The following is a 12,530-nucleotide window of genomic DNA, read 5'->3' on the forward strand; positions in this document are numbered from 1 at the left end:
CAAATGTGCATGATGAACAACGGAGTGGGCATCCTTTGGTTGTTAATGAAAGTTTGGTGCAGGAAGTGGACAATAAGGTGAGAGAAAACAGACACTTTATGATTTCTTCCTTGCGGGATGACTTTCCTAATGTTTCTCATAGTGTTTTGTATGGCAATGTGACCGATCACTTGAATTACCAAAAACTGTGCGCACATTGGGTACCGAAAATGTTGACGGATGTGCACAAAACCAAATGTTTAGACAGTGCATTGTCTTTCCTTGAGTGACACCACAACGATGGTGATGATTTCTTAAGCAAAATTGTTATGGGCGATGAAACATGGGTGGCCTACATCACACCAGAATCAAAGCAACAGTCCATGGAAGTTGAGCAAGGGCATCGTTTTGCTGCAAGACAATGCCCATCTGCATGTGGCGAATCAGACCAAAGATCTCATCACATCTTTTCAATGGGAAACTCTAGATCATCCTCCATACTGCCCTGACCTAGCGCCCAGTGACTGTCATCTGTTCCTGCACTTGAAGAAACACCTGTGTGGTCAGCGTCTTCGAGATGATGACGACGTCAAAACAATGGTGATGCAGTGGTTAACAAGTCAGGCAGCAGACTTCTATGAGAAGGGTATTCAAAAACTGGTACAACGTTATGACAAGTGCCTCAATATTGATGGAAATTATGTAGAAAAGTAGAATAAGGTACAGGCTTTCGTGTAAAAATAAAATTATTGAAATATCTTAGCATTTTTTTTTTTTTTTTTTTTTTTTTTTTTTTTTTTTTTTTTTTTTTTTTTTTTTTTTTTTTTTTTTTTTGCCTTTCAAAACGGTACTTACTTAAAAACCATTCCTCGTACATCTACCTCATGTTGGTGACTGTAAAAGTGTATTTATGATGGCAGTCATAAATCACTACCAAAAGGCTTAAAAAACTGTACTGGAACAGTGACTTATGGTTTCATCAAAGGAATCTATTTTCTGTCGAGTTTTTACCTCTTGGTAAGGTTTCCTAGCCCTACCACAATTTTTACTTGCTAAAATCCTCTTAAATACACAGTTTGTGCAAAGAGACTAGTACTGGTCTGCAGCTACAATCACAACTCACTCACCAAATATGACACAAATGTGAACATTCATCATGGGCCAAATGAAGCTCTTATTTTATTGATTCCTAGTCAACAACCACTTGGGCCTGGTTGTTATGATTACAGCAACCAACAAAAAAGTGTTTGATGGGTGAAACTGGTCATCATAATTTTTAAAGAAGTTTTTTATCATACCAGTGTACACATTTTTTGTATTATTATTATTATTATTATTATTTCTTTCTTTTCTCAGACGTTATGTCTGGTTAAAAATGGAAAGTGACGCTGACCTTGATCAAGCATGACTTCCTTTTAACTGTACGGTATATGTTACATTGCATTTAGGAACTTTCGGGTAATTGAACATGTATCAATAATTACAGATTTCTGTAGTTGTATATATACATTTGGATGTAGCTGTATTGTGTTGATGTACTGGTGGGTATTGTGTGGTATGACTCCTGCAGTTGATAGTATAACTGGTACAATGTCAACTTTATCCTGATGCCACATGTCCTTGACTTCCTCAGCCAGTTGGATGTATTTTTCAATTTTTTTTTCCTGTTTTCTTCTGTATATTTGTTGTATTGGGTATGGATATTTCGATTAGTTGTGTTAATTTCTTCTTTTTATTGGTGAGTATGATGTCAGGTTTGTTATGTGGTGTTGTTTTATCTGTTATAATGGTTCTGTTCCAGTATAATTTGTATTCATCATTCTCCAGTACATTTTGTGGTGCATACTTGTATGTGGGAACATGTTGTTTTATTAGTTTATGTAGTATGGCAAGTTGTTGATGTATTATTTTTGCTACATTGTCGTGTCTTCTGGGGTATTCTGTATTTGCTAGTATTGTACATCCACTTGTGATGTGATCTACTGTTTCTATTTGTTGTTTGCAAAGTCTGCATGTATCTGTTGTGGTACTGGTATCTTTAATAATATGCTTGCTGTAATATCTGGTGTTTATTGTTTGATCCTGTATTGAAATCATGAATCCTTCTGACTCACTGTATATATTGCCTTTTCTTAGCCATATGTTGGATGTGTCTTGATCGATGTGTGGCTGTGTTAGATGATACGGGTGCTTGCCATGTAGTGGTTTCTTTTTCCAATTTACTTTCTTTGTATCTGTTGATGTTATGTGATCTAGAGGGTTGTAGAAGTGGTTATGAAATTGCAGTGGTGTAGCCGATGTATTTATATGAATGATTGCTTGTGTATTTTGCTAGTTTCTGCTCGTTCTATAAAGAATTTTCTTAAATTGTCTACCTGTCCATAATGTAGGTTTTTTATGTCGATAAATCCCTTTCCTCCTTCCTTTCTGCTTAATGTGAATCTTTCTGTTGCTGAATGTATGTGATGTATTCTATATTTGTGGCATTGTGATCCTGTAAGTGTATTGAGTGCTTCTAGGTCTATGTTACTCCATTTCACTACTCCAAATGAGTAGGTCAATATTGGTATAGCATAAGTATTTATAGCTTTTGTCTTGTTTCTTGCTGTCAATTCTGTTTTCAGTATTTTTGTTAGTCTTTGTCTATATTTTTCTTTTATTTCTTCTTTAATATTTTTATTATCTATTCCCATTTTTTGTCTGTATCCTAGATATTTATAGGCATCTGTTTTTTCCATCATTTCTATGCAGTCGCTGTGGTTATCCAATATGTAATCTTCTTGTTTAGTGTGTTTTCCCTTAACTATGCTATTTTTCTTACATTTGTCTGTTCCAAAAGCCATATTTATATCATTGCTGAATACTTCTGTTATCTTTAGTAATTGGTTGAGTTGTTGATTTGTTGCTGACAGTAGTTTTAGATCATCCATGTATAGCAAATGTGTGATTTTGTGTTGGTATGTTCCAGTAATATTGTATCCATAATTTGGATTATTTAGCTTGTTGGATAGTGGGTTCAGAGCAAGGCAGAACCAGAAAGGACTTAATGAGTCTCCTTTGTATATTCCACACTTAATCTGTATTGGCTGTGATGTGATATTATTTGAATTTGTTTGGATATTAAGTGTGGTTTTCCAATTTGTCATTACTATGTTTAGGAACTGTATCAATTTAGGATCTACTTTGTATATTTCCAATATCTGTAGTAACCATGAGTGGGGTACACTATCAAAAGCTTTTTGGTAATCAATGTATGCGTAGTGTAGCGACCTTTGTTTAGTTTTAGCTTGATATGTCACCTCTGCATCTATTATCAGTTGCTCTTTACATCCTCGTGCTCCTTTGCAACAGGCTTTTTGTTCTTCATTTATAATTTTGTTCTGTGTTGTATGTGTCATTAATTTCGGTGTAATGACTGAAGTTAATTTTTTGTATATTGTTGGTAGGCATGTTATGGGGCGATATTTAGCTGGGTTTGCTGTGTCTGCTTGATTTTTAGGTTTCAGATAAGTTATTCCATGTGTAAGTGTATCAGGGAACGTGTATGGGTCTGCAATGTAACTGTTAAATAATTTATATCTAAAAACACAGATGATGTGACTTACCGAATGAAAGTGCTGGCAGGTCGATAGACACACAAACAAACACAAACATACACATGAAATTCAAGCTTTTGCAACAAACTGTTGCCTCATCAGGAAAGAGGGAAGGAGAGGGAAAGACAAAAGGATGTGGGTTTTAAGGGAGAGGGTAAGGAGTCATTCCAATCCCGGGAGCGGAAAGACTTACCTTAGGGGGAAAAAAGGACAGGTATACACTCGCACACACACTTTTTTCCCCCTAAGGTAAGTCTTTCCGCTACGGGATTGGAATGACTCCTTACCCTCTCCCTTAAAACCCACATCCTTTCGTCTTTCCCTCTCCTTCCCTCTTTCCTGATGAGGCAACAGTTTGTTGCGAAAGCTTGAATTTCGTGTGTATGTTTGTGTTTGTTTGTGTGTCTATCGACCTGCCAGAACTTTCGGTCGGTAAGTCACATCATCTGTGTTTTTAGATATATTTTTCCCACGTGGAATGTTTCCCTCTATTATGTTAAATAATTTAGTTAGATGTGAAAGTGTTGAGGTGAACTTCTTTAGCCAGAAATTTGCTATCTTATCTTTTCCAGGGGCTTTCCAATTGTGAGTAGAATTAATTGCTCGGGTGACTTCATGTTGCAAAATTATCACTTCAGGCATTTGTGGTATCATCTTGTATGTGTGTGTTTCTGCTTGTATCCACCGTGCATGCCTGTCATGTTGTACTGGGTTTGACCATATGTTGCTCCAGAAGTGTTCCATGTCTGTTATGTTTGGTAGATTGTCTATTTTAATGTGTGTGTTATCTATTGTCTGGTAAAATTTCTTTTGGTTTGTGTTGAATGTTTGGTTTTGTTTCCTTCTAATTTTCACTTTTTTTGTATCTTCTAAGTCATTTGGCCAATGCTTGTAATTTCTGCTTCTTTTCATCTAATTGCTCTATCGCTTCTTGTTGTGAGATTTTACCTAACCTTTTTCGTTTTTTGTCTGATATTTCATTTCTTATAAATTGTGTTAGCTGTCCAATGTCTTTTCTCAGTTTTTCTATTCTGATTTGTAGCCTGCGTTGCCATGCTGGTTTTGTGGGTTTCTTCTGTGTGTTGGTTGGTTCTGATCTCTGCCTAATGTGTATATTTAGTGTAGTGAGTGCTCCTATATAAACCAGTAGTTTTAACTCTTCCATAGTTGTATTTTCATTTATTTTGTTGTGTATGATTGTGTTGATAGTTGTTATTGTTGTTTTGACTTGTGGGTTATTTGGTGGTCTATGCAAGAATGGTCTAATGACTGTATTTGTGTCTTTGTATTCTATATATGACAGCTGAAATTTTTCTTCTATATCTAACATGTGTGTCACTTCTTGTTCTACTTGTGCTTGTTCTGGTGGCTGTCTTAAGATTTCATTTTCCTCTGATTATTTAATTAACACATGTTGTCTTTGTTTGTTTGCTCTGGGATGTTTGAGTCCATTACTGTATTTTCTTCTTCTTCTGATTGCACATTATTTTGCTCCAGTATTTGTTGTACTTGTTGTTTGATGTTTCCTAATTCTGACTGGGGTATCCTGTTATTTTTGATTATTACATGGATCTGATCAGCTAGTCATTGTTCTGTTAAAAATTTTAATTCTGGGTATCTGGTAATAAATGTTGTGTATACTTGTGATCTGTATCCAGTTGTGTTGGTTCCTAAGTTTGTTGCTTGGTAATAACAGAACATGAGGTGTCGGTTAACTTCATCTGACCATCTCATTATATGTCTTTGTTTTCCTTCTAGAGTGGTTGCAGGAAGCATATCCTGCAAAACACCTCTATTTGGATTTAAATCATTTTCCGTGTGGCTAGCAGTGTCATTACCATTGTGGACGGGCATAGGGTTCAAGCGTCGTCCCCGACCATGACAGCGCTTGTCCGAGGCTTCATTAGTTCTGTCCTGAACCAATTAATCACACTAATAGGGGGGTTAGCCCGATTAGTGGTTTGTTCTTTTCGTCACCTTTTATGACTGGCAGAACATACTGGAGGTCTATTCTTTTCCCGGGCCTCCACGGGGTTTCTGTCATCAGACCATCTGTTGGTGTTTAGGGTTGATTCACAGTTCTCCCTTTAGTATCTCAGAGTATGTTGCATATCCTTAAATTGTATAAACAGTAAACCATATTCTAATATACTGCTTATTTCCATCACAGAATATCAAAAAACATTTGGAAGAGATGAGCTTGTTAGCTGCCACAACAAACAGACATGGAGAAATACCATCGTAGTATCAGCATAGACAAAATCTATAAGAATGTGTAGCAAAGCAAACTGGGACCCATTCCCATTTTTTTTTGTTATTTGCTTCCTTAAACGATTACTTTTTTCTCAATTGTCATTAGTGCGGATGACAGATGTGCCATAAGATAAAACTGTCATTCTGTAATTCCAATTATAAGTCCTGGCCCAACTTTGCTAAATTAGATTAGTCAGAATAATTTTCTAATTAATTTGAACCATTTCAAGTAACTGGTTTTGCAAAAGTTCAGTTCAGTTAACTAACAGTAATCATTTCCTATTCCACTCATGTTGTTGACATGTAAACAGATTTAATTACCATGTTACTGCTCAAGTTAGGAAAATAACCAATAGAACTCCTTAAAGTATACATGTTGCTAATTTTCAAAACTTAATTCGTTTCTGGCTAATTAACACCTTTATGTATGGTATTGTTTATTTAGCTATTTTTCCAGTTTTTGTCATCAAGAAGCCTTATTTCAGTCAAAACTCTTATTGTAACATAAAATTGAGGCCAAAACCAATCTTTCTGCACTATTCAATCAACTTAAGATGTAAAATTCTAATTGTAACACTTCTGGATTTTCCACGACCAATACGAGACTGGAATAAAAGGGGGAACCGATAGAGGTACACAAAGTACCCTCCGCCACACACCGTCAGGTGGCTTGCGGAGTATGGATGTAGATATAGATGTATAATATTCTAATTGCAAATTATTGAAATTACATATTTAACAAAGTGAAATTTTACTAACCATTTTTGCAAAGCTATAAAATAATCGGGCCTGAAGCCATTTTAAGTCAGCGTGTTCTGAGATTTCGTGTATGGAACTCATGTCAGTCAAAAGAGTTATAATGTACTTGTGCAATAATGTGTTTAACTTAATATGAAACCAGACTGAACTATAACCGTTAATAACATACACAGATTAATTTGAATATGAAAGGCAGTCACTGCCTAGATTCATGGAACCCATGTCAATCAGAACTGTAATGTGATAGCACAATGATGTGTTATTGTGATTAAAAAGACAGACAGTGAAGTAGGACAATTTACAATGATTGCTGATTAACTTTAATATAGAAGTGCTACACGTATTGTTCATCTGAGTGAGACTGTTGTTGATTGGATAGATTATGCTGCACAGTGACTATTGCCGTATACCTGTTAAATGAGTCTTAATTATGTAATTAAGACATGGGCTTGCCATAACTAATTCAGTGTGGGGCTTTGAAGCTTATGGCATAAAACCTGTGAAGCCAAATATGTTTGTGTTGACCAATCAAAAGCTTAACTGGAATTGCACAGCAGGAAAAGGAAATAAAGAAAAAAATAGTAGGAGAATATGGATAAGGGGAAAGAATTGAAGGATGAAACCACCAGTACAATTCTGGAAAAAGCACTACTTGATCGTTGAAACCTAGAACATTTCCAAGAACAAACGTACTCTGGCCATGATTTATTAGTTATGAAATGTAGATTTCAGCTGAAAAATCTACAGAAAGCAAGGAATGTAAAGACATGATTCCTGAGTAAATGAAACAACTGGAGGCTGTTGAGGGTTTAAATGGAAGCAATAGGCAACTGCAAAGCTATAGAAAGAAATGAATGTAATGAGATTATTCCTGAGTAAATTTAAAAAACTGGAAGTTGCTGAGGGTTTCAATGGAAGCAACAGTCAACACCTGGCTGAAATAGATCTGAAGATGAATGTTACCTTTGAGAAATTAAACAGTGAACACAGCAAAGGAACAACTAAACAAAAAGACACAGTCCAGCAGAAATTCTTGAATAACACAGGGGATATTGAATTTGACTGATGACCACTTAGTTGTGATATGAAATGGAATGACCACATAGGCCCAAGGTTGTGGGCGAAGCAGTAGACTTCATTTTACTGGCAGAATTTCGGGGAAGTGCAATCAGTCTAATAGGAGATTGCCTACAAATTACTTATGCAGCCAGTTCTAGAAAAGTTGCTCAAGTGTGTGGAACCTGCACCATATAGGGCTAACAGGGGATACTGAACATATACAGAGAAGGGCAGCATGAATGGTCACAGGTTTGTTTGATCTGCGCAAGTGTGTTACAGAGATAACAAAGAAACAGAACTGGAAGATCTTAAATATAGACATAAAATATACTGGGAAAGTCTATTAACCAAGTTTCAAGAACCAGCTTTAAATGATGACAGCAGAAATATACAACAATCCCCTATGTATCATTCACACAGGGTTTCTTGGGGAAAGATTAGAATAAATACTGCCTGCACAGAGGCATTCACACAGTCATTCTTCCAGTGTGCCATGCATGAATGAAACGGAAAGGAATACTAATAATTGGTACAATGGGATGTGCCCTCTGCCATGCACCTCATAGTGGTTTCCTGAGTTGTAGATGTAGATATAGATGTAGAAAGGAGAAAGTACAGAAATGCAGTAACTGAAGAAATCAAAACATACAAAGAAAGTGTTTTAAAGAATGTGCACAATCACAAAGTATGAATGGCTAAGGGAGAAATATAAAGCAATAAAAGAATAAATGTATATAGCAAACATAGATGCTGCATATAGAAAAATTAAAGACATCTTTAGAGGACAGAGAAGTAGGTGTATGAACTTCAAAAGCTCAGATGGCGACCACATAGCAAGCAATGGAGAGAAAGCTCAGTTGAACGGACTGTATCAACAAACTACAGAAAGGAAAGAAATTTGGAGACAATATTATGGAAAAAGAGAAGGAAGAGGATGAAGATCAAATGACAGATGCAGTATTGACAGAGAATTGAATGACCCAAGTTGAAACAAGGTAACATGAATGAGATGAAATTTTATCATAATTGTTAAGATCCTTTGGACAACCAAACATGACAAATCTCTTCAACCTGGAATACTGAATATATGAGACTGGCAAGTACACAGGGACTTCAAGGACAATATAACAACCCAGTACGAAAGAAGGTAGGTGCTGTCATATGTAAACATCACCAAATCATCAGTTTAATAAGTCGTGACTGCAGATTACTAAAATGAAGTATTTATAGAAAAATGGAAAAACTGATGGAGGCCAAATCTGGGACAATTAGTTTGGGTTTCAGGGAAATATAGGAATAGGTGGGGCAGTACTGACTCTATGACTTATCCTAAAAGATTGGCTGAAGAAATGAAAACCTAAATTGATAGCATTTATAGAATTAGAGAAAGCTTTTGACAATGTTGACTGCACTATACTCTTTGAAAATACAGTAAGCGAAATGTTACTTACACTTGTACAAAAACCAAACAGCTGTTGTAAGAGTCAGTGGACATAAAAGGCAAGCTGTAGTTGAAAAGGCAGTGTGACTTTGTTGTAGCGTATCCTCCATATTATTCGATCCATACACTGAGACAGAAGTAAAGGAAACCAAACAGGAAGTTGGAAATGGAATTGAAATTCAAGGAGATGAAATAAACATTTTGAAGTTTGCTGATAACACTGTAAAACAGTCACTGACAGCAGTGGGCTTGAAAGTTCATCTAAACAGCGTTTTGAAAAGAAGTTGTAACATGAAAATCAGTGAAAGTAATAGACAAGAAATGTGGTGTGATGCTGAGAGAACTGTATTAGGAAATGAGACACTGAAAGTAGCAGATGAGGTTTGATATTTGGGTAGCAAGACAACTGATGGTAACTGAAGTAGAGAGGATAAAACTGCAGACTGGCAATAGCAAGAAAAGTTTTTCCAGAAAACAGAAATATGTTAACACTGAACATAAATTTAAGTGTTAAGAATACTTTCATGAAAGTATCTGTCTGAATTGTTGCCTTATTTGTAAATAAAACATGGAAGACAAAGAAGAGAACAGAATCTTTTAAAATTTGGTGCCACAAAAGAATATTGAAAATGAGATTACTAGATTGAGTGACAAATGAAAATGTACTGAATTACATAGGAATTAAAAGAGATTTTTGTCATAAATTGACTAAAAGAAGGAATAAGTTGGTAGCACACATCTCAAATTATCAAGAAATAGCTAATTTGGTAATGGGGGAAAGTGAATGGGTACAGGTTAGGGCAGATAGGGGTATAAAATTTGCAGGGGGAGTCCAAGACTTGACTACAGTAAGCAGGTTCAAATAGATGTAGGTTGCACTAGCTATGCTGAAATGAAGAGATTGCAAAATTTTTATTCATATGACTGGTTTCAATTCATCTAGAACCATCTTCAGAACTGATATATAAGTTACAGGAGTAACCCGTCCAAATCCAGCAACTTTCACATACTGCGTCACATAAAATGAACCATCTGAAGATGGTTCTAGATGAATTGAAACCAGTCATATGAATAAAAAATTTGCAATCAAGACAGATTACAAGTAACATTGTAAAATCACTGATTGCTGCTATCCTATCAGACATTATGTCTGTTTTTGCGAAATAAAGAGACTTGCACAGGATAGACAAGTCTGGAGAGATACATCAAAATAGTCTTTGGACCAAAAATTACAACATCAAGAAACATTTTAAGACTATGTTAATAAAAGAAACTGCAAAAGATCAGTAGCTTTCACCTACCTTGGGTCCTTTAGGTCCTGGGAGACCTGGAAGTCCATCTGCTCCAGGAGGACCCTCATCACCTGGTGGACCTAGAGGCCCTGGAAAACCTTTCATGCCTTTTATCCCCTTGTCAGGCTGAATTTGAGACTGAGGTGGGTAAATCAATGTTCCTTGTTCACCCTTAGGTCCAGGAACTCCCTGCAGACCTGACAACAACATATCTGATAAGTTAATTAAATTCAAAAATATTTTCAGTGGAATGCACAAATGTTACAACTCCTGATACAATAGCCAACATTTCAAATTTGGTATTCATCTGTACTGCATGCACAAACAAGCATATATACACAGATAAATAGAGAGAGATACATGTAAGTATGTATTCATGATCACTATCATAATCATCAACCTGCTAATGCTTGCTAAAGGGCTCATCTAGACTTTTCCCGGCCTTATGGTTTTCAGCTATATGCAAATGTTGTTCTGTCATGTTTTAAATGATCCTCAAGTGACCTTTCGTAAGGTCACCACCTCAGTTTTTTTTTTTTTTCCTTATTTCTTGGAGTCCAGCAATGAAATTTTTTGGTCCACCTATGATCCATTCACCATGCTTCATATGTCCCACCACCTCCATTTAATTTTTCTTAGAGTTGTAACAGCAACTTCTAGTCCAGTGTGTTTCCTAATTAATTTGTTTGTTTTCCAGTATCTCTCCCAGTAACTCTTTAACATGCATCTCCATGCATCCCCATTGCTTACCAAGCAAACCTCAGTTTTTGAATGGTTTTTGCATTAAAAGCACTTGCAAGTTCTTGTCTCATGGCCATAAGGCAGCAGTAAAAAAAAAAAAAAATTACTGTTCACAAAAAATTGTACATATTCTGTAACTGTTAATATTATTTCTATTTGTAAAGATAGGTCAACTATGATGGCAGCACCACAGGGTGCACACCACCTAGTGCCAACTAGTTCTCTTAAGTGGGAACAGCTGCCAGCCACTTCACGCTGCTGTTAGTAGCACACATGTTTAGGTGAAATCTTATTTTGGTGTGTGGACTTGTAAAACCTATGTCATTTTTGATATTATTTGACAACTTTGTTGAAGTTGTACGTTCACTTTGTATCAAAGGGTATGTATTACGTCTTAAATATCATGTTGTTATCTGGTGGTTTAGTATAGGGGCTCCATTTATACATGTGTGTAATTTTGCAGGATTGCAAATAAGTATTTGTCACCAGAAACATCCTGTGACTATCATTTCACAATGGAACAGCCATTTTAAAAACATTTTTACTCTTTTCAGGCCCCAGACCTGGTGAATACAGGACCTCTCTTTCATGAATCCAACTTGATACACACAAATTTGATGATCTACTTGCTCCATAAGCCTAGCCTCCTATGATTTGGATGACACCTTGTAAATCTGAAATATGACAGAATGGGCACATTAATTGTTGACATCAGTTCTATCTTCCTTTTTGTGAAGAGGGTGAATCAGTGCTGTTTTCCATTCACCAGGTATTATTTCAGTTTTCCAGATAATTTCCATCTCATGACATAGGGCATTAAAGGTGAATTCACCTCCATTTTTGAAGATTTCTGCTGTGATTGAGTCTTCTCTGGTGGCTTTTTAGTTTTACAGTTCTGCACAATTACCCTTCTACATTCATCAGGAGTAGGGGGAGAATTGTTGTTTATTTGCTCTGGGACTATTCTTGGCCATTTTTCTCTGGATTCTTCACAGTTTAGCAATTTCTTGAAGTACTTGGCAAGGATCTCACAATTTTGTTTATCATTCACAGCCAGTTTCCCATCATTCCTCTTGAAGTTCAAACTTGGTGGTTTTTAATGCAGCATGAAGACCCTGTAAAAGTTCCTGTTGTTGTTCCTTTTAAATTCTGACTCAAAATTCTTCCTTTTTGTCTGTGAGTCTAGGTCCTTTGTCCTTATGGAGCACATTTGCAGTCTGCTTCTGTACTTCTTTGTACTGTGAGAATTTATCTTCTTTGTTGTCTGTGTTCTAAGCTTTGCAGGCCATTGATCTTTGGTCAGCTGTCTTATCACAGTCATCAGTACACCATGAGTATTTACACCCCTTTCATAATAGTACTATATCTTTTGCAGTATGTATCATATTTTGCTGTACGTCCTGGCAGGTA

General features: G+C 36.1%; 1 protein-coding gene across 1 annotated transcript in view; it reads right to left on the bottom strand.

Annotated features, from left to right (window-relative positions):
- LOC126484272 (collagen alpha-5(IV) chain-like) overlaps positions 1 to 12,530 on the bottom strand; it is a 609,631-nt gene that overhangs the window by 150,047 nt on the left and 447,054 nt on the right. The window contains exon 13 of the mRNA XM_050107696.1: positions 10,389 to 10,576. Within this exon, the coding sequence (XP_049963653.1) occupies positions 10,389 to 10,576 (188 nt within the window). The remainder of the gene's footprint in view (positions 1 to 10,388; positions 10,577 to 12,530) is intronic.

The sequence above is a fragment of the Schistocerca serialis genome, chromosome 6, assembly GCF_023864345.2.
Source record: "Schistocerca serialis cubense isolate TAMUIC-IGC-003099 chromosome 6, iqSchSeri2.2, whole genome shotgun sequence".
In the NCBI taxonomy this organism is placed as follows: Eukaryota; Metazoa; Arthropoda; class Insecta; order Orthoptera; family Acrididae; genus Schistocerca; species Schistocerca serialis.